The sequence below is a fragment of the Mya arenaria genome, chromosome 7 (assembly GCF_026914265.1).
Source record: "Mya arenaria isolate MELC-2E11 chromosome 7, ASM2691426v1".
NCBI lineage: Eukaryota > Metazoa > Mollusca > Bivalvia > Myida > Myidae > Mya > Mya arenaria.
In genome coordinates, this window is record NC_069128.1 from 15,299,478 (window position 1) to 15,318,517 (window position 19,040).

The window sequence follows — 19,040 nt, forward strand, 5'->3', positions numbered from 1 at the left end:
ACATTTTAAAAATCCTCGATTGTCATCGGTCGACGCAAAAACATAAAAGGTACGAGGTACGCCCGCTCTATTGTATCATCTTATAGATTGAAATTGTTTTGCCGATATGCAATGCCAAGATAACTTTTCCTGATTTACAAAAAAAAAATCATCAATAATAACCCAATATTTGGAATGTGAAATATTTAGAATTTCCACTACTAATCACATTTACAATACAAAAGACAAAAACATTGAATTCAGTTAGTGGTGCATAAAAATATTCGTCGGAATTGGCACGCACTTAAATGTTGAAATTATTTAAGAATACAGACGGTTAATTCCAAACGAACTGTACACTTTGTTTAACTACTTGGGACCTGTCTCTGTCTAGTTTAGTGTCGTTGTTCAGTATGTAAATCAGATAAATGTAAAATAAAGCACACTTTTATATACGGTTCTATTTTATTTGCACGTTTTTTTTTCATTATAAAAATATATGATCCGTTTGTGGTGATTTTAAACAAAAACTTCAGCGTCATACAACATAATGTGAACACAGATGTAGAACAAATATGGACACCGTTGTACACCGTCAAAAACGAAAGGTATACTAGAGGGACAGCGTGGAGCCGCAATATTCAAACACTAATAGAGGGACAGCCTGGAGCCGCAATATTCAAACACTATTAGAGGGACAGCCTGGAGCCGCAATATTCAAACACTACTAGAGGGACAGCCTGGAGCCGCAATATTCAAACACTACTAGAGGGACAGCCTGGAGCCGCAATATTCAAACACTATTAGAGGGACAGCCTGGAGTCGCAATATTCAAACACTACTAGAGGGACAGCCTGGAGCCGCAATATTCAAACACTACTAGAGGGACAGCCTGGAGCCGCAATATTCAAACACTACTAGAGGGACAGCCTGGAGCCGCAATATTCAAACACTACTAGAGGGACAGCCTGGAGCCGCAATATTCAAACACTATTAGAGGGACAGCCTGGAGCCGCAATATTCAAACACTACTAGAGGGACAGCCTGGAGCCGCAATATTCAAACACTACTAGAGGGACAGCGTGGAGCCGCAATATTCAAACACTACTAGAGGGACAGCGTGGAGCCGCAATATTCAAACACTACTAGAGGGACAGCCTGGAGCCGCAATATTCAAACACTACTAGAGGGACAGCGTGGAGCCGCAATATTCAAACACTACTAGAGGGACAGCCTGGAGCCGCAATATTCAAACACTACTAGAGGGACAGCCTGGAGCCGCAATATTCAAACAACAGAACGACTAGTAGCGAATCTCTTTCTATGTCATTGCTTAAAAGGTCAAGGCTCGATTCCCAAATAAACATTTAACGAGATGCACAATGGCACGAGATAATAGGCACAAATTGCATGAATGTCAAGTAAAGTTGGAGAAGCCAATAGTGCATTTGAGATACGGATTTAACAAGTTTACGATATCTCAATCCAGACTAAGATGAACTTCAGCATCGATGCCTAATCCTCCAATAATAACTACAAACCCATCAACAATTTGTTCGTTACTGAAATACTAAACTGATGTTTATCCAATGTTATATAAACGATAAGCCCGTATTTAAAACATCCGAATGTCGTTCAACTCGCTGAAACATTCGAAAGCAAAACGATTTGCGTTTTTACGCAATTGCCTGACATGAATCGATTTGCTGTTTAAATAACATTAATCTAATAATTTCAAAATACATCATTAACCAAACAAAGCTTGATTCCAAATCAATAAAAATGATGACAAGTCCAATCATCATTTTACCATCGTATTGAGCTGTTTTCATGGGAAAGTGCGCTTAAATCAAGAACGATGCAATTTGTCATTATGCAATTAGCACAATTAAGTGACGAAAATACTCAATCTAGATCTTTTTCAAAGAAAAATAATTTCCTGCGTACGCGTGCGAGAACCGCAATGCAGATAAATTTAGGAAATTATAAATTATTGTATTTTGCATGTTTAAAACTAAACACTAATAAATATTATTCCGGATGAAAATTAAATTAAATGTAAGATTTTGTCGTATTAGAAGACTATTTTCAAAGTGAGGCAACATTTACAATCGTTGAGAGTCTCTCGTCAGTTCTCTGATATAATAGAAATTATATTGCCTCATTTGCATTTTTTTAGATCAACAGGTCGAGGTAGCCTGCTATACATTTTTAAAAGATCTTCGAAATAGAACTCTTACTTATTTTCGTGTTTATCGTGCATTAGTAAGAATCAATTGATGTAAAATTGATGACTAGCAAATTTAAAATATCCTACATTAAGTATTTGATGAAAAATAGACGGACTTAAAAAAAAACTCAATAGATATTTATGCGAAAAATTATTTTGATGCATTCTTTTGCATCGATGTACGTAGATATAATTAACAGAAACATGGGAGAAAATCCTCGATTGTCATTGGCCAAACTGTAAGCATCAAATTTATGGTAGTGAAAAGTGCCACAATGCTACTTCATTTAAGTTATGTTCTATTTTCAAGATACATTTAACCATACTCGATGAAAACTCACCATAAAGTTACCAACATTCCCCATAAACGCTGCAATGGACGTCAGTACAAGGAAAAAGATGGACATTGACGGATGCCGTGAGAGAAAGTTGTAATCCAGACTGGAGACGTTCTCTCCTGGACGCCAATCGTCCGTCCGTTCGAGCATTACTTGAAACATGGGATGGAGATCTGAGTCAATGTCGTCTGCCATTTTTACGATAACGTTGGTGATGGCGTCATTCTGAAAATGAAAGAATGGATATCATCGAACCAGGAAAATTCGAGGAAAAGAATCGAAGGTGTGATTAGTGATGTCAACACTTTTTAGTTTACGCTGCTTCAACAGCCGTTCGCTTAAACTGGCAAGGGGGTCCGAGACAAATCCGTATCAATAGGTCAATTGATTTTAGGTAAATATTTGAGCATTGAATCATATAAGTTATCATAGCTGTTAAAGTAAACGTTCTTCAACGTATTACCCAATAACGTCCAACTTGAAAGCAGAAGTTCTGCTTATGTTTTTCATAGGCCTTTCCTTCCCATTAATCTGTATTTTCAGTTTAGTTTGTTTAATCACAAGCAGGCTTTTGGTTTTGTTAAGTACTGAGGAAATGACGTCGGATTTAATTCACTCGCACAAGTGCTCAGCTCTGTTAATAGACAGGGGGTCTTATCGATAAATATATATTTTATACGGGCATGTATGGACATTTCATATAACATGTTAATGTTCTTTTCAACAAAGCTCCTCAAATCCGTTCAATTTTTGTGCACCTCACATTGCATAATAGCACAATTACACTACGTAACTTCTTAAATGTATTTGTCATCTATATCATATATAAGTCAATCGTTTGCAAAAGAATATGGTTTCATGTGCCCATATATCCAATATCGGGTCAAGAACCAGTATCGTATATATAACAACTTGTTAACATTAATAAATATATGGGAAATATTAAATTTATTCATCGAATTTGGAAAAAGACGCCATTGAAGTACGATATTGTGATTAGTGACCTAATATGGAAACATATCGGGTCAACACGTGACCAGTCCTGGACCAATGGCTTTGTATCATTTATGTTGTAGGCGTGATCTACATACGCATTTTTTTATTCCTTTCATTTTTTATAAAACACCAGCACATCATTCAAGAATATTTAAGTGTTAATATCATATTTCAAAATGCATGATTGTCTTTCATGAAGTAACCTTAAGTTGTATGACCTTTGTTAACGTAGAAAGGTATGTTTTGCATCAAAATGCGATAACATATTTATTATACGGATATAAACGCAAATATACCCGGATGATGATTGCAATAAGAACACGTGCCTTTTATGTACATTTAAAAAATCAGGATATGATAAAAACTTTATTACACTTTTATTATTTTTAACTTGAGCATATTTAACAGTTCCTGTTTTCGATCATTTTCTTAAAAACTGTCAGGAACTTGCTCTTTTCAATTACAAAAAACATATCACTTTTCTTGGAAAATATAATGACTTATTCATACTTTTACTTTCTTTACCTATGCCTTCAAAAGCTTTCATCAGCAAAATTTAATATGTAATAATAAATTTGCTTATATCTTACATATGGTTACATGCCCCTACTTTTAAAGAAGGTACAGACAATATGTCCCCCGCAGTATCAGTGTTAATCTAAATGACGTCCCGTTATATGAATATTTGTATATTAAAAAAACTTACGTCTTATTGGTAGTCTACACAGGAAAGTTTGTAATGCTTCCATTAACTAAATCTTGCTTTGTATTTAATTATAAAGCATATTTTTATTACATCGATCATACTTACATATAAATATGCAATATATCCAATGCTATATGATCAAACCAAACTTCATTTCGATCACAATTATAAGCGACATTACATGTGTGAACGGACAATGAAATATTAGCCAACGGGCGGATTATACCATATTAGCTTCACTTGTTAATCCCTTTTGAAATCCTTATCGGGTATTTTAAACAAACTATCACAAACAAGCATGCAACCTGCCGACAGTTGAAATAGTAATGAACTTCACAAGTGTTCTAAGAGTTCAGATCAAGCTCCAATACTCCAAGCAGGCTTGTGTCTATTGGTTTTGTTACCGCCTGATCCGTCCTGCACAAGTGAGTCTGTTTGTTTGTTTTTAATTGAGCATGAATCAGAAAAAATCAGCATTCTTATGTTCAATACCAATCACATATATGGCACACTAATGCATAGCAAAATGTTAGAGCCTTAACAAATTACTATGTTTTATTCCTGAGGATTTTCTTTCAATGCCAATGTCACCAATATAGCATTTCAATCATAACGATAAGCTTCACCAGTTATTTATTGATGCTGTGAACTGTCTTTTGAATTTCATTACAATTACTGTAATCAACATGGTACGTTAGCCTCTTGGGTGTTCCGGAGGCATGATTAATTTACTCCAGGCTATTGAATATCAATGCTAACAATGGACAAATTGTATCAGGAACTTATGCTTTTCAATATACTGAGGCTGATGTGGTCTTTTTTGTGTTAAATATTAACGCGAGGAATCAAAGGCACCACCAATATGGGACATTGGTATCTTTCAAGAAAGACAGAAAATGGTTACACGACATTGATCAATGGTAATAACTGACCAAATGTGTGTGTTGTAGGACATTAATCAGATAAGCCGGTAATCTGTGGCGTCTTATTTCTGCTACTTGTCGCCCTATTGTCCATCATTACGCGCATTCATACTCGAAGGCAAAATTAAGAAAATGCTCTAAGAGTCGTAGTAAAATTGCACCAAGTGGAAGGGCAAAAGGAGCGTTGCATGTTTGTCTCGCATTTTTAACGGTTACTTTGAGCATTTTTGTAGCGCAACTCAATATGAGCCAAAACACAAAATTGCAGGAATTAATCATTATACTATAGTAATATGTTAGAAATCTTTGAAATTCAACCTTGTCAGGAGAAAATAACTGTCCTGCATATACGTGAATAGTTATGTTCTTCATAGACTGCCAAAAAAATATTTCAAACAGTGCCTTCCATACCCTCAATAGACACGAGAGTAATTTTGTTAATACAACTAATAACGAAGTTGAGAGTAATAGTAGATGACCGTCTAGATCTTTTAAATGAAAAAGCCGGATTTTTTACCATAAGTACAAAACAGTCGAGAAGATATAGCTTAACATGATAGCGAACAGTTAACTTCTGCATTGAATGCAGCCTGGTAGAAAGATTCTCCGGAAGCAGTGGAAACCCGTTATGTATCAATGTCATATTTAAGTCATGTTTCTTGTTTATACAATTGCTATTTCTGCATCGGATTATTCATATAATTATATAACTCTTTTATAACTGGTGAGAAATGTGGTTTATTTTTGTAGCTGGTGTGTTGGAATCTATAATAACATCGAAGATTAACTCATTTGTCTAAAGAATGCACACAACTCTAGCAAATATAATATCTGAGATGTCAAAAAGAAAACAATGTGCTAAAACCACTGCGCTTACCGGACAACCTCAACATGTTTGCTTATCACACATAGCTTATAACTACATTAGTTTCTGTATATCAGGCATGAATCGTTTATATTATACAAGCAGTCTGGAACTATTGACTGCAAATCTGTCAATATCCTTTAGCACAAAATACACCATTAGTAACTAAGAACAAAATCCGCAGTCCAATTTGGTAAGAACATACCACTAGCACAAACTACAAAAGCAATCTAAATTAGGCTAAGACATTCATTTTTCAGACAAAACTGTAATACTGCCAATTATCATTAAAAACATTGTCCTGCCAAATGCTGGTGTTTCCTTTCTTAATTTAAAGGTATTGAAGATAACTCAACTCGAACAAAAAAAGTAATCGTCTCTCGTCCATGTTACTTTTTGAAATATGTTCGTTTTTTCTCTAGAATATTATGTCATAATGAAATTTAAAACAAAAAGTTAGATGAAAAGATGTTATGATACCACAACAATGTGTTTTGGTCTGGTTTAAAAGGTAAAATCATTTACATTTCAGCGCATCTGAATTGGTTTTGTCTGTTTAGTATTATTAAGTATCGTATGTTAAATGAACGAGACCATAAAAGTTGTGTACGAGATTGAAACTGCTACATGTATGTTCATAAATACATACATTTATATTATCATAATGCATGGTAATGGAAGCATTTTAACAAATGGATAGTCAAACACATACTAGATCTCCCGACATAGTGTGAGAAATCTTAATAGTATCGTACAACCCGTGTATGTGCACAGCGGTTATTTGCGATTATATGCACATATTTACCCCATACGTATATCCCAACATGAAATCAGAACTGCAATCTAGCAATGACTACTTATCATCAAATGGCTGCTTTAAATACCGCTGCAAATTTATGTTTACACTTGTGTTCAAACGTAGTCAGTGACGAATCCAAAATTATACTTTGGATGACGCATACCTTAGGACACGACCTTGACATCTCGAAATTTGAAAACAAGTAGGTTATTTCAGTGTGCTCGCGGTCCTATCAATTGGTCACAGTAAATAGCATTAATCAGTTTACAAAGCCTTGATGGAATCATGCACCTTACAGCACCAAATGTACATAGAAATCGGCTGATCCTAAAACACAGACCACAGTTCAAACAGAGAACGCAATTGGGATTCAGGATAATCGGCCTTGGTGCAAAATTCCTCCTGAGAATAGGAGAATAGGATCTTAATTGCATATCAATCTAGTACACAGAATACATATAATAGTGGTATCGTTCATGTCGATAACAGAAAAACAGATTATACGCACTTCTAAAATTGAATGCTTTACAGAAGTAGCTAATGTTTTTTTACAGACTGGTTCATGTTTAGGTTATCTGTTATTCATGCTTAAGGCAAAAATCACTAATGTTGTTAATTTATTAATGTTACTTACGAAAAGTTGTTGTCTTTTAAACCAGTGGTCTTTATTAATAAAAGAAACGGAGGAAGACGTGTAGTTCCTGCTATAAATTGGAATTGTCTTCTGCTTTAAGGAAAAGATTTTGGTTCAAACGGTCATTTACGCGTTGTATAAGCAAACTAAAACCTTATGAAGAGCTTCGCTGACCTTAGCTTAGCGATAAGGTGGTTTGAACCAAACACTTGTTTCCATTCATATTACAAGTTTGTTATCTTGTTTAAATCTGGGAATTGTTGACATTGTCCTGTCCTCGTACGGTCATGATATAGTGTATTAGCTGATTTATCAATAAACTCGTAAAACTAGTTCTTGCGGGTTATTTTCAAGCTCGCTTCGTCCCATAGCCTTAATTAATACTGACTTTGTTACGCGAGGATGCAAATTTTCGTAATTTAATTATATAAAGCGATATAATTCTATCTTCAAATATCTAAATATTTGTCTTGTATCCCTTTAGTTTACAGGCCAGACACTGCTTAAACCAAGCAATCATCTGCCGTATGTTTTGCAAAACACTTAAGGCTTGGATGTAACTTCCAAGTGTGTTAGGTTGAGCGGTCGTAAACTGGTTTACCCAAGCACAACCCCACACAAGTTAGGCCCCACACACACCCCAGTAGTACTAAATATTCACTGGCCATTCCAAGGCTAATACCCACGCGTTAAATAATGACGATAGTTCTTTAGTTGTTTAATGATTGTCTTGTTACGATTTGTCCCTTGTTTGGTAATGATTTTCTAGCCTTTCAGCATTTTAATAGTAAGTATGTTTCATTCAATTTTTCCTTGAAGTTTATATAGTTGAATTCGAAAGTAGCAATATATAAAGTGGGCGATGCATAACAAAATGTTGTAGTTTTTTCTATAAGTTCAGGTAATATCTACCTCGCACAAGCAAACATCGATTTCGAAGTCTTGGTTTTTCTACAAACAGGTGTGCTTGATACGACACATTCTGTTATAACAGAGACTTGTGTAATTTTGTACAAACTATTATTGTATTATATTTAACAATATGAAATACACCCCAAAATATTGATTCTTTGAAACGCAATTGCCATACTTCAAACAAAATCGGACAGACACTTATGATTGTAATGTTTTGACCCTAAAGCTTAAAAATGCAATGGAAGAGAGAAATAGTCTACAGTCAACCTGAAATCTGCACATGATTAAAACATATGTGGATTTTCAAACTAAAATTATGATATTTCAAAAAGAAAGGTATTGACACTTAATATCGAAGACATTGATACAAAGAGAGCCGCTTAAGAAATCAACCAACGAATTGTCCATGGATTTATTTTCTTTAAGTTGCGGCACAATATATTTCCAACATCTATTTGCTTTTCCTTCATGACAATGGCATGATGATTGTATGGTTATGGTTTAATACGCATGTGTTGGAAATGTAAATATTGATATTGCAAATACAAGATCTCGATTAATTAATTAATATTTACGTATGCAATGAATTCCAACGGGAGGATAATGAAGCTTGTATAAACACAGTCGTCAAATACAAGAACGATAATCACTGAGAAGAATATTTGAAATTTGTAATGAAGGGAAAATATTTACGGTTTATTCGCTCAGTTCATACTGGCTACGATGGGGCTTATACAATAAAAGGTGCATCTACGTTTGCTTTTATAGATAGATACGGGAACAAATTTGTGGTTGTGTGTTCGGAAACGCGTTCGCTCAATTGCTTTGTTTCGTTGTCCGTTCCAATATTGTAATATTTATGCAAAACCCTACAGAAACAAGCTCAGTAGCAAAAAGTTTAAACATAAACCAAGTTTAGTGGCACTGGGCAAACGCCAAAGAAATAGAACACAAAATCACAGACAAGAAACATTGAAGAACAGCAAACAACTCCACAAATAGCGCAGTGCATACAGACTATATATATAAAAAAACATAGGTATGTTTATCAAGAATTGTTAGGTACCGCCTTGGAACGGTCAGTAAAATGTAAATTTACTGGGGGTTTAAACCAGTTTATGTGCACAAAACTCTTATCCCAACATTCCTTAATAAAGATAAAACGCAAAAGGCAAATCTTATCAAAGTATGCATTAACTTACTTAATCAAACATTACGTGAGTCAAACTCTACTATGTACCGTATTTTGAAATTCATGACGCGTCGCTTAAAGAATCTTTTCTGCTCCTTGTACCATTTAACAAATCGTAGTATAATTTGGCATCAGTGTGTTGTCCCTGTAGTTTCTATTGTTTAATATATTTACAAATGATTATATTATACATATACAAATGTGTTTATGACTACCTTTTTAAAGGCACACTATAAAGGTTGGTGCGAAGCAATGCATGTTTTTAATCTAAATGCATTATCATGTTTTACTGATTTGACTTTAATGATCAAAACAAAACAAAAATGTTAATACACTGATAAAAATGCATCAACCTAAAGTGTGTACCTTTGAGAGTAACCTGTACTATGATTTCAAATTGCGAAAGGGTTATTCAATCAAACCTTACAATAAATATTAGTGGTGTGTATCCTGACAGGAATCAAACAAAAGAATACTTCCTGCTGTGAAAATACACTGTAATACGACCCTATTTCTTGAAAAGAAAAGCTAATTCAATCACCTTTGGGTTAGCATTGCAGATCTGGGATTTCAGTGAATGATTATCTCACAGGTAATAAAATGCATATCAGAGCAATAAAAGGTGTATCGCGAAAACACGTGCTTTCCATGGTATATTCAAATGTTTTGTTATGAATGAAATTACTTTTTTTCAACATTCAATTTCAGTCTCCATACTCATGTTACCAGCATTTTTCTTGTCAGATAACACCAAACTCGTTTCAATATATTTCGTTATGCATTTATAAAAGTACTAGATATTGCGTTCTGGTTTTTTGTTTACATAAAGCACATTGAACTCAATTCCAGCTCGAACAAATGAAAGAAGCGAGACATAGTATATATTTAACAAGTTTGTTTTCATTTCAGTCTGAAATACCAGCATATCATTGTGCATTGGTATTGTGTCTTAGTTCATTTATATATCTCTTTATAGTGTTTTTTATCGTTTCGTGCATAGTGTTTGTATATATCTCTTTATTTGCTATCATTTTATATCATTCTCAAATTTCTATTCAGTATTCGTAAAGCTAGGCTTTGATTGAAAATGCGAAATTGCCAGTAATTGAAGATGAGTCTACTGGGGACCATATAAAGGGACATATAAATGTAAATTTAAGTAATGAAACATTAATGTAATGATCCGGAAGAGCCAGGAAAATCATTATCAACTGTTTCACCGGGGATGAGCAAAAAAGTCACGTGACCACAAATGCAAACGCCAGTAGTATTTTGGCTCAATTGATCGTCAATCAAGGTAAGTTTCTTATCGATTTTTTTTTTGTTATACGCGAGAGTTCGTTCAAATGACATAGCGCAAAAAAGAATGCATTATTTTGTCTTTCGATCGGTGTATTGGTCACCATTCATGTCTGCATAGTTTCCGAGAACACTTCGATACAAATTGTGTCCATGAATGCAAACGCACGTAGGTAGTGTTTTAATGTCACATATTTTGATAAATTGCCACATTTTATTCAAATGATTGTTTTTCAGTTGTTCAATTATTGTTTTTAATTGTTTTATGAATACTTTGTGCGATGCAATATGTACAAAAATGCATTTTCAAATTTGGCAAACGTACGTAGTCTACCTAAAATGGCAAACGCACGTAGGCTTCTTATGATAAGGAGCAAATGAATATTTCGTTTGTGTCATGTGTGTTTATCTGTTTGAAATTTGTCTGTAGGTTTTACCCTTTTTATTTCATGAAAGAAATAACAAATGAAAACATGCATTTTAGTACAGACAATGAGGAACCTGATCGGAAGCTAGACGCATATACTGAACATCTTCGTTGGCATCAAACATCTATGTTTATTATCTGGTTGTCTGGTTTAGGATTTTCTGTTGAACATAAATACATTATGTGTAAATATAAGAGATAATATGTTTACAAGGCAAGAGAGATTATGTTGTTTTGTGCTTCTAAACAAGAACGTGCATATTGTCACGTCTACGCATGTCTGTTCTCTATCTATGTGTTGTTTGAAATGATCACTCACTGCAGATGGATTAATGATCATTATCCACGGCGTTCGAACGTTTTGAAAAGGCCACTCTTCTCCTCTTCTTTTTCAAACTGCTTACTTATCCTACTTTTGTGAAGAATGGTTATTGATTGATTAGTGTTTATCTGTGTTCGTGTATTTTGTTCACCCATCACCTTATAAGTCCGAAACGCCGTATACTAGCTATTTAAATCATTAATGAACTGAGATGGCGTAGATATTTGTTGTACAATGTTCTTAAACTGATGTACACAAATCATTGCTTTCATACCTTATGTCTCAAAACATCGCCCAATTTCTACTATTTTGTCATAGCTCTCCTATTGTATTTCTACTATTTTGTCATAGCTCTCCTATTGTATTTCTACTATTTTGTCATAGCTCTCCTATTATATTTCTACAATTTTGTAATAGCTCCCCTATTGTATTTCTACTATTTTGTCTTAGCTCTCCTATTGTATTTCTACTATTTTGTCATAGCTCTCCTATTGTATTTCTACTATTTTGTCATAGCTCCCCTATTGTATTTCTACTATTTTGTCATAGCTCTCTAATTGTATTTCTACTATTTTGTCATAGCTCTCCTATTGTATTTCTACTATTTTGTCATAGCTCTCCTATTGTATTTCTACTATTTTGTCGTAGCTCTCCTATTGTATTTTTACTATTTTGTCGTAGCTCTCCTATTGTATTTCTACTATTTTGTCATAGCTCTCCTATTGTATATCTACTATTTTGTCATAGCTCTCCTATTGTATTTCTACTATTTTGTAATAGCTCTCCTATTATATTTCTACTATTTTGTCTTAGCTCTCCTATTGTATTTCTACTATTTTGTAATAGCTCTCCTATTGTATTTCTACTATTTTGTCATAGCTCCCCTATTGTATTTCTGCTATTTTGTCATAGCTCTCTAATTGTATTTCTACTATTTTGTCATAGCTCTCCTATTGTATTTCTACTATTTTGTCATAGCTCTCCTATTGTATTTCAACTATTTTGTCGTAGCTCTCCTATTGTATTTTTACTATTTTGTCGTAGCTCTCCTATTGTATTTCTACTATTTTGTCATAGCTCTCCTATTGTATATCTACTATTTTGTCGTAGCTCTCCTATTGTATTTCTTCTATTTTGTCATAGCTCTCCTATTGTATTTTTACTTTTCTATAGGACACTGCTTCGGCTGAGATATTAATGAAACGTAACTGTTTTAAACCATTTACCATTGTTACCATTTTGTGTGTATGTGCCTAACACGTTATAATTATGTACCCACCTCTATATTTAACTCTGTCAATAAGTATGAGCTAGTTAAGCTCTGCGATTACGTTAAAGAATCAGTATGTATTCGTAATGCTAGTCTTGATAAGTATTCTTAATATTGTTCATCCTCTGTTATCATACTGTATATTTGCAATAGACATTATTCTGAACTTACATTGTGGTAAGTCTCAACTACCTGGAATATGTAATCTTTGTCGTACTATCAATCAACACATATTATTTAAACATATTTGATGTTCTACTTTAAAAAGGGAAGGTTTATCATAAATAACTTTTGCAACAGACAGATAGAATTCTACCGGGCACTAAAGCACTCCATCAAAACATGACAACAACAGAGGAAATAGCATATTTTTATTCATTTTGGAATTTGAAGAAAAACAATTCAGTGTACCACAAGAGGTGAAAGCAAAACGGTTATATGAGCTGTTTCATTTAATGTCACTTAGAACACTTTCGTTTTCAACCTCAGACCATCTCTTGAGTGTAGAAAAGTTGCATAATTTCTAAGGAGTTGAATGCTGATCTGCATTGCAGACTAGACTATAGAATTTTAGAAGAGATTCTTCGCATGCACAGAGTACATTTCGTAGAGATTCTTCTGTAACAGTAATGTTAGTTCAACACTGACAATGCCTTCTAGCACTTAAGCATTTTCCAATGTGACTAAGTCAGTAGTTTCATTTGTTTAAGGTCAAATTTCAGTGAGCTATCGGAGTGGCTGATTCATGTTCTCCATTTGTTTAAAACTAATTATTTGGGCTTAAAGTTGTTTCATCCCAAAGGATAAGTGATACATTGTTTGTAATTAGACTGGTAGTTGAACACATCGTTCATTAGAAATCTGAGATTGTTGACTGCCTGTTCAAGAGAAAAACCTCCAACATTTACAGATAACAATATATATATATAATGTGTTTGTTTTTCGCATTTCGGTTAGAATATATGGCCTTGACCTTGCGCTTGTAACAATACGTATCAGTAATTACAAATTTAAAAGTATTAGCCTCCAAAGAGCCAGCATCAGCTTGAAATTAATGAAGAATAAAGTGAAACTAACATTTATATTGTTAAAGTCATTTTCAACTACTTAACGACTAGAAATAACAACTGAATGAAGCCAGAGCAAAGGGGCTAACTCTATAAAGGCGCGATGTCGCCAAAGACAGTCATCTTTTAAAGCTCGCCTGAGTAAATGCAAATTTTAAAGCTATGTCCCCGTAAAGTCTTATAATGTACAAACAAGGAGAAAACAAAATGAAAGTAAAACAATAATAAAATCATTGAAAATTTTCCGATTTTTCTGTTATACATGAAGCGGCATCGGCTAGTTAAAAACGGTTTGAAAGATAACTCTATATCTCAGAGAGAACCATTCGCGGACTCCAAAGCTCACCTCTGACTTTGTAAAAAATAATTACTGTTCGGTAAAAGGTACTAATCTTTACTAATCTCGTGTCAGGAACAGTATTTCTTTATTTAATTAGAACATCTTATGAACGAAAATATCGCATTTTCGAATTTCGGAATCGTTTATTCTTCCTTGTAATGAGATATATTTTGAAACAAATAGACCGGAAATGCTTGATTATGTTTATTTAAATTTACAAGATAAAACCTCTATACGATTTCCGACACGCGCTTAGTATTTAGCTCAACTTTCTGATATTACGATAAGTTGACAAGATGGCCGCAGTACTTTACTTACCGCAATTTTGGGTATTCTAACTTATTTTTTCACTGGTCCATATTATCAATATTTATAAGTAAAACTACAGAAACAAGTCTAGAAGTCGAAAGTTTAAAGATAGAACTCGTTGAATGGCACAGAGTCAACGCCAAAAACACAAAACAACAAAACAAACATCCGCAAACAAGAAACACGGAACAACATCACAAAACATACAAAAGGGGAGTTGATCAATGATTGTTAGGTACCGCCTTGGAACAGTCAAAAATCCTTATATCATTTTAATAATCTCGAAGGAACACAAACAAGAAAAATAAATTGCAGATGAATATCGGCGGATTTGATCATGACTTAAATAAAGGAATCCTATATTAATCCATTTTAAGAAAGTAATTAACGTTGAACACTACTTTTGTTGACAAGAAGCAATCCCATATGTTGCAGACATATTGAGATATCTTACATATCATATATTCAAATAGCATGTCAATGTTCAATGGAAGAGCACTTATCAATTCAAAATCCTTATCATGGTAGCAAATTATAAGGGGTTCAAGTGAGCTGCAAAAATATTGAGATATCTTACATATCATATATTCAAATAGCATGTCAATGTTCAATGGAAGAGCACTTATCAATTCAAAATCCTTATCATGGTAGCAAATTATAAGGGGTTCAAGTGAGCTGCAAAAATATTGAGATATCTTGCATATCATATATTCAAATAGCATGTCAATGTTCAATGGAAGAGCACTTATCAATTCAAAATCCTTATCATGGAGCAAATTATAAGGGGTTCAAGTGAGCTGCAAAAATATTGAGATATCTTACATATCGTATATTCAAATAGCATGTCAAAGTTCAATGGAAGAGCACTTATCAATTCAAAATCCTTATCATGGTAGCAAATTATAAGGGGTTCAAGTGAGCTGCAAAAATATTGAGATATCTTACATATCGTATACTCAAATAGCATGTCAAAGTTCAATGGAAGAGCACTTATCAATTCAAAATCCTTATCATGGTAGCAAATTATAAGGGGTTCAAGTGAGCTGCAAAAATATTGAGATATCTTACATATCGTATATTCAAATAGCATGTCAATGTTCGATGGACGAGCACTTGGTAATTCAAAATCCTTATCAAAGTAGCAACTTCATCAAATATTGATGTTCTTAAAAATGCTTATTGCTGTGTGGAAATGATGTTAAGTCTGATATTAGTGACATACACTGCATTGTCATGCACGTTGATGTTCTGGAACTTAATGATTAATTCTCCAAGGTTAGATTGGTTTCTTTGTTGAGTTTAAACAGTATTTATTTAGGTAAATAATACAATATTTGGTGTACAAACATTAAGCATAAGCAAACCAGTGCAAGTTAAAATGCAAGTTGAAATGTATTCAAGCGATTGAGAATAAAGCTTATAGCTTATACAATGTTTTTGCCGTTTTTACAACCAGCTTTAAAATGTAAAGTGGTTGGTGTAAACTAATTGCATTTAGGTGTATCGTAGTTAAGTCGCGGATAGTTTTAATGATCATTATGAATCGTATTGCGTATTGACAGGTGGGTACAAAATTGAGTAAGTAACAGAGAATATGCGTGTAATGGCAGTATGCAATGAAGTAAATAAAAGACTACAAGTGATTTGGGAAAAGAGAGAAATGACATGTCAAGAAGTAGGTGGTTGATGTCGGGTCTGTTCAAATTATGTTGTGTTTAAGAGTGAAATCTAAGCTTTTTGATTGGACTGTAAAATAAATTGACCAATCAACTGAATGGAATCACTGAGGTATGTCTAAGGATAAGGATAAGAACTTTATTGAATACTGGCCCTGGGTGATAAATATAAGGAAACATTTGAAGATAGTTGAGTTGATTTTGTTCTTTGCCACTTTTGAGCAAAGCAGAAGCAGTTGAATTGTGATCGATCTAAAGATGTGTAACATGTCAAGTAGACTTGCTCTTGAATGCCGGTAAAGAAGGCAGAGAATGAAAAAGTGATATGTGTTTTTGATTTCCCTGCACTTAAAAAAGTGCTCGTTAAGAGAGCTGCCATGCACGCGTAGCCTTGAGTGGTGCACATTCCACTTCTGATTTCCATCGTTATATCTGAGGAACAATTATGATGGGTTTGTTAACAAAGTTTGTTACGAAAGTATAACACAAGGCCGCCAGAATTATCTCCGGTGCGTCGTTATCACGTCTTGTGTCTTTATACAATCGTGTCCTTTATCTTTAATTGTTTAAAGACACAAGACGTGATAAAGACGCATCGGAGATAATTCTGGCGGCCTTGTGTTATACTTTCTTAAGTTCTTCTTCTTATCCCTGCAAGATACCGTCCTCATAATTGTTGTATAAAATAGCGATCCTTGATCGAGAAATAATTTGTCAGACGTCATGATATGTATACGCTACCAGGCCTTTTGTTTGACATACTGATTATGTTCATGCCAGGAGTAGGAACTAAAAGTGTGAAATCCAGGTGTATGGGAATTGATATCTTTGATCTGTGTATTATTCATAAAAACTGTTGGATGTGCTTGTTTGTTTATCTTTCGAGAGAAGAGAAGTATCTCTGTTTCCGCTGGATTAAAATAAACTAGCCAACGTTCTGCCCAGGTATGAATGTTTGCCAACTCGTCGTTAAGTAGACCTGACGCAGCATTAATGTATAAGGCTGTATAAACTGCAAAAAGTTTCATTAGAAACCTGATTTCGTACCCAAGGTGGTTTATATATACTTGAAAGAAGAATAGAGCCTTCAGGAACGCCAGATGTTACAGATACAATGTCAGATTATGTACTCGATAGAACAAGATACTGTTTTCTTTCGCTAAGATAGCCAGTAAGCCATGAAAGTAGTGCTCTTGATGCTATATAAACAAGAAAGAGCGTTGCCCTACAGTACAAGAACAAGAAAACCCCAAACTTACACAAAATATTTTCAATTATACAAGTGATATTATCCCTGCTTTCTGCAACGACATCCTGCTTCCTACTGAGCTTTCGATATCGATTTTCTAATCGATATTTTGTTTTATTCTACAAAGTAAATGTATACACATACATTATAAAACATACAAAACACCTTTTATTGTGACGACAATTGAAATATATAAAAGATGATAATACATATTAAAGATGCCATATAAACAAGAAAGATTGTTGCCTCACAGAACAAGAACAAGAAAACCCCAATACTTACAAAAATGAGTTCAAATATACAAAGGATTTAATCCCTGCTAATGGCGAGAGACAGTGATAATTTTCAGCCCTAGAAAACAGACATGGCCATTCGGGAGCAATTAGTTCTGTTTATCGAATAACTGTTCGCAAATTTAAGAAACATTTATAGGAAATGAGTACTTGCATCCAATAAACGCTTGTTGTATTTAGATCAGATCCAGTGATAAGGTAAATTGTTCTGTAAACAAAGTCATTTGCTGCTTACGATAAAAAATCTGAATAAATGAGATTCCAGTAGAAATGTCAATTGTGCTATCATTCATATCTTGTACTTGACAGACCGCCTACTCATTGTACTAGAAATATAAATTCTCACTAGCGGTTTAAGTGGGGGCGCACCCGACGCGCACTTCCTCTAAAATCGTTCAAGTTTACTTTTTATTTCAATAAGGGAAAAATGTAATCAAATACGCTAAAAATGCAACAATTCCGACTGCAAATTGTTAAAAATTTCTTGAGGGAGTAACCTAAACCCCCCATGCAATAGTTTATGTCATATAAGTCAGTTCTGAGGTGGGGGCGTATGTCAACAGGTTGCGCCTCTAAGATACGCCCCCTCTTACGTCAATTGCTTGGCCCCTGATTCTGTTATCGCCAAGTTAATATTGCAATATTTCATCGAGATCGTTATTATTTTCGAATCCAGGAACAACGATGACCTTAGGCTTTCTCTCGCTTATTAGACTCACCGAGAGTCTATTACTAATACATTTTATATTTATTAACTTGTCAAGTTTGTATTGGCAATATCGGCAATACATAAGCCTTTGATCACGAACAATACAAATAGAATGAGATATACACAGTTTGAGAAGGTGACAAATACCAAAAAAATATACGTACATAATTTATTATGCAAAACAGAATATATATATATATATATATATATATATATATATAAATTGATTATACTATCTCACTATGACGCAACTGCATCAATGCTTGCAGAAAGTCGTAGAAAAGCATTGTTAATATGTTTAGATACATATCTAAAGTGTTATTTTTGTGTTCAAGGTATTCCATGAGCTGGAAATATCGTATTGTAGACGTAAATCAAACAACACACATTTGTGACATAGATCCGTCACGCTGGTCATTATACTATGCAGCCAATAGTATATCAAAATATTAGCACGTACAGAAACACATATTTTTATACATGCAATCTAAACGCATGTATT

General features: G+C 34.0%; 1 protein-coding gene across 2 annotated transcripts in view; it reads right to left on the reverse strand.

The window, feature by feature from the left end:
* Positions 1-19,040, reverse strand: part of LOC128240848 (melatonin receptor type 1B-A-like) — a 34,332-nt gene that overhangs the window by 4,233 nt on the left and 11,059 nt on the right. For both annotated transcript variants that reach the window (XM_052957780.1, XM_052957781.1), the window contains exon 2: positions 2,551-2,772. In XM_052957780.1, the coding sequence (XP_052813740.1) occupies positions 2,551-2,742 (192 nt within the window). In that variant the 5' untranslated portion in view covers positions 2,743-2,772. The remainder of the gene's footprint in view (positions 1-2,550; positions 2,773-19,040) is intronic.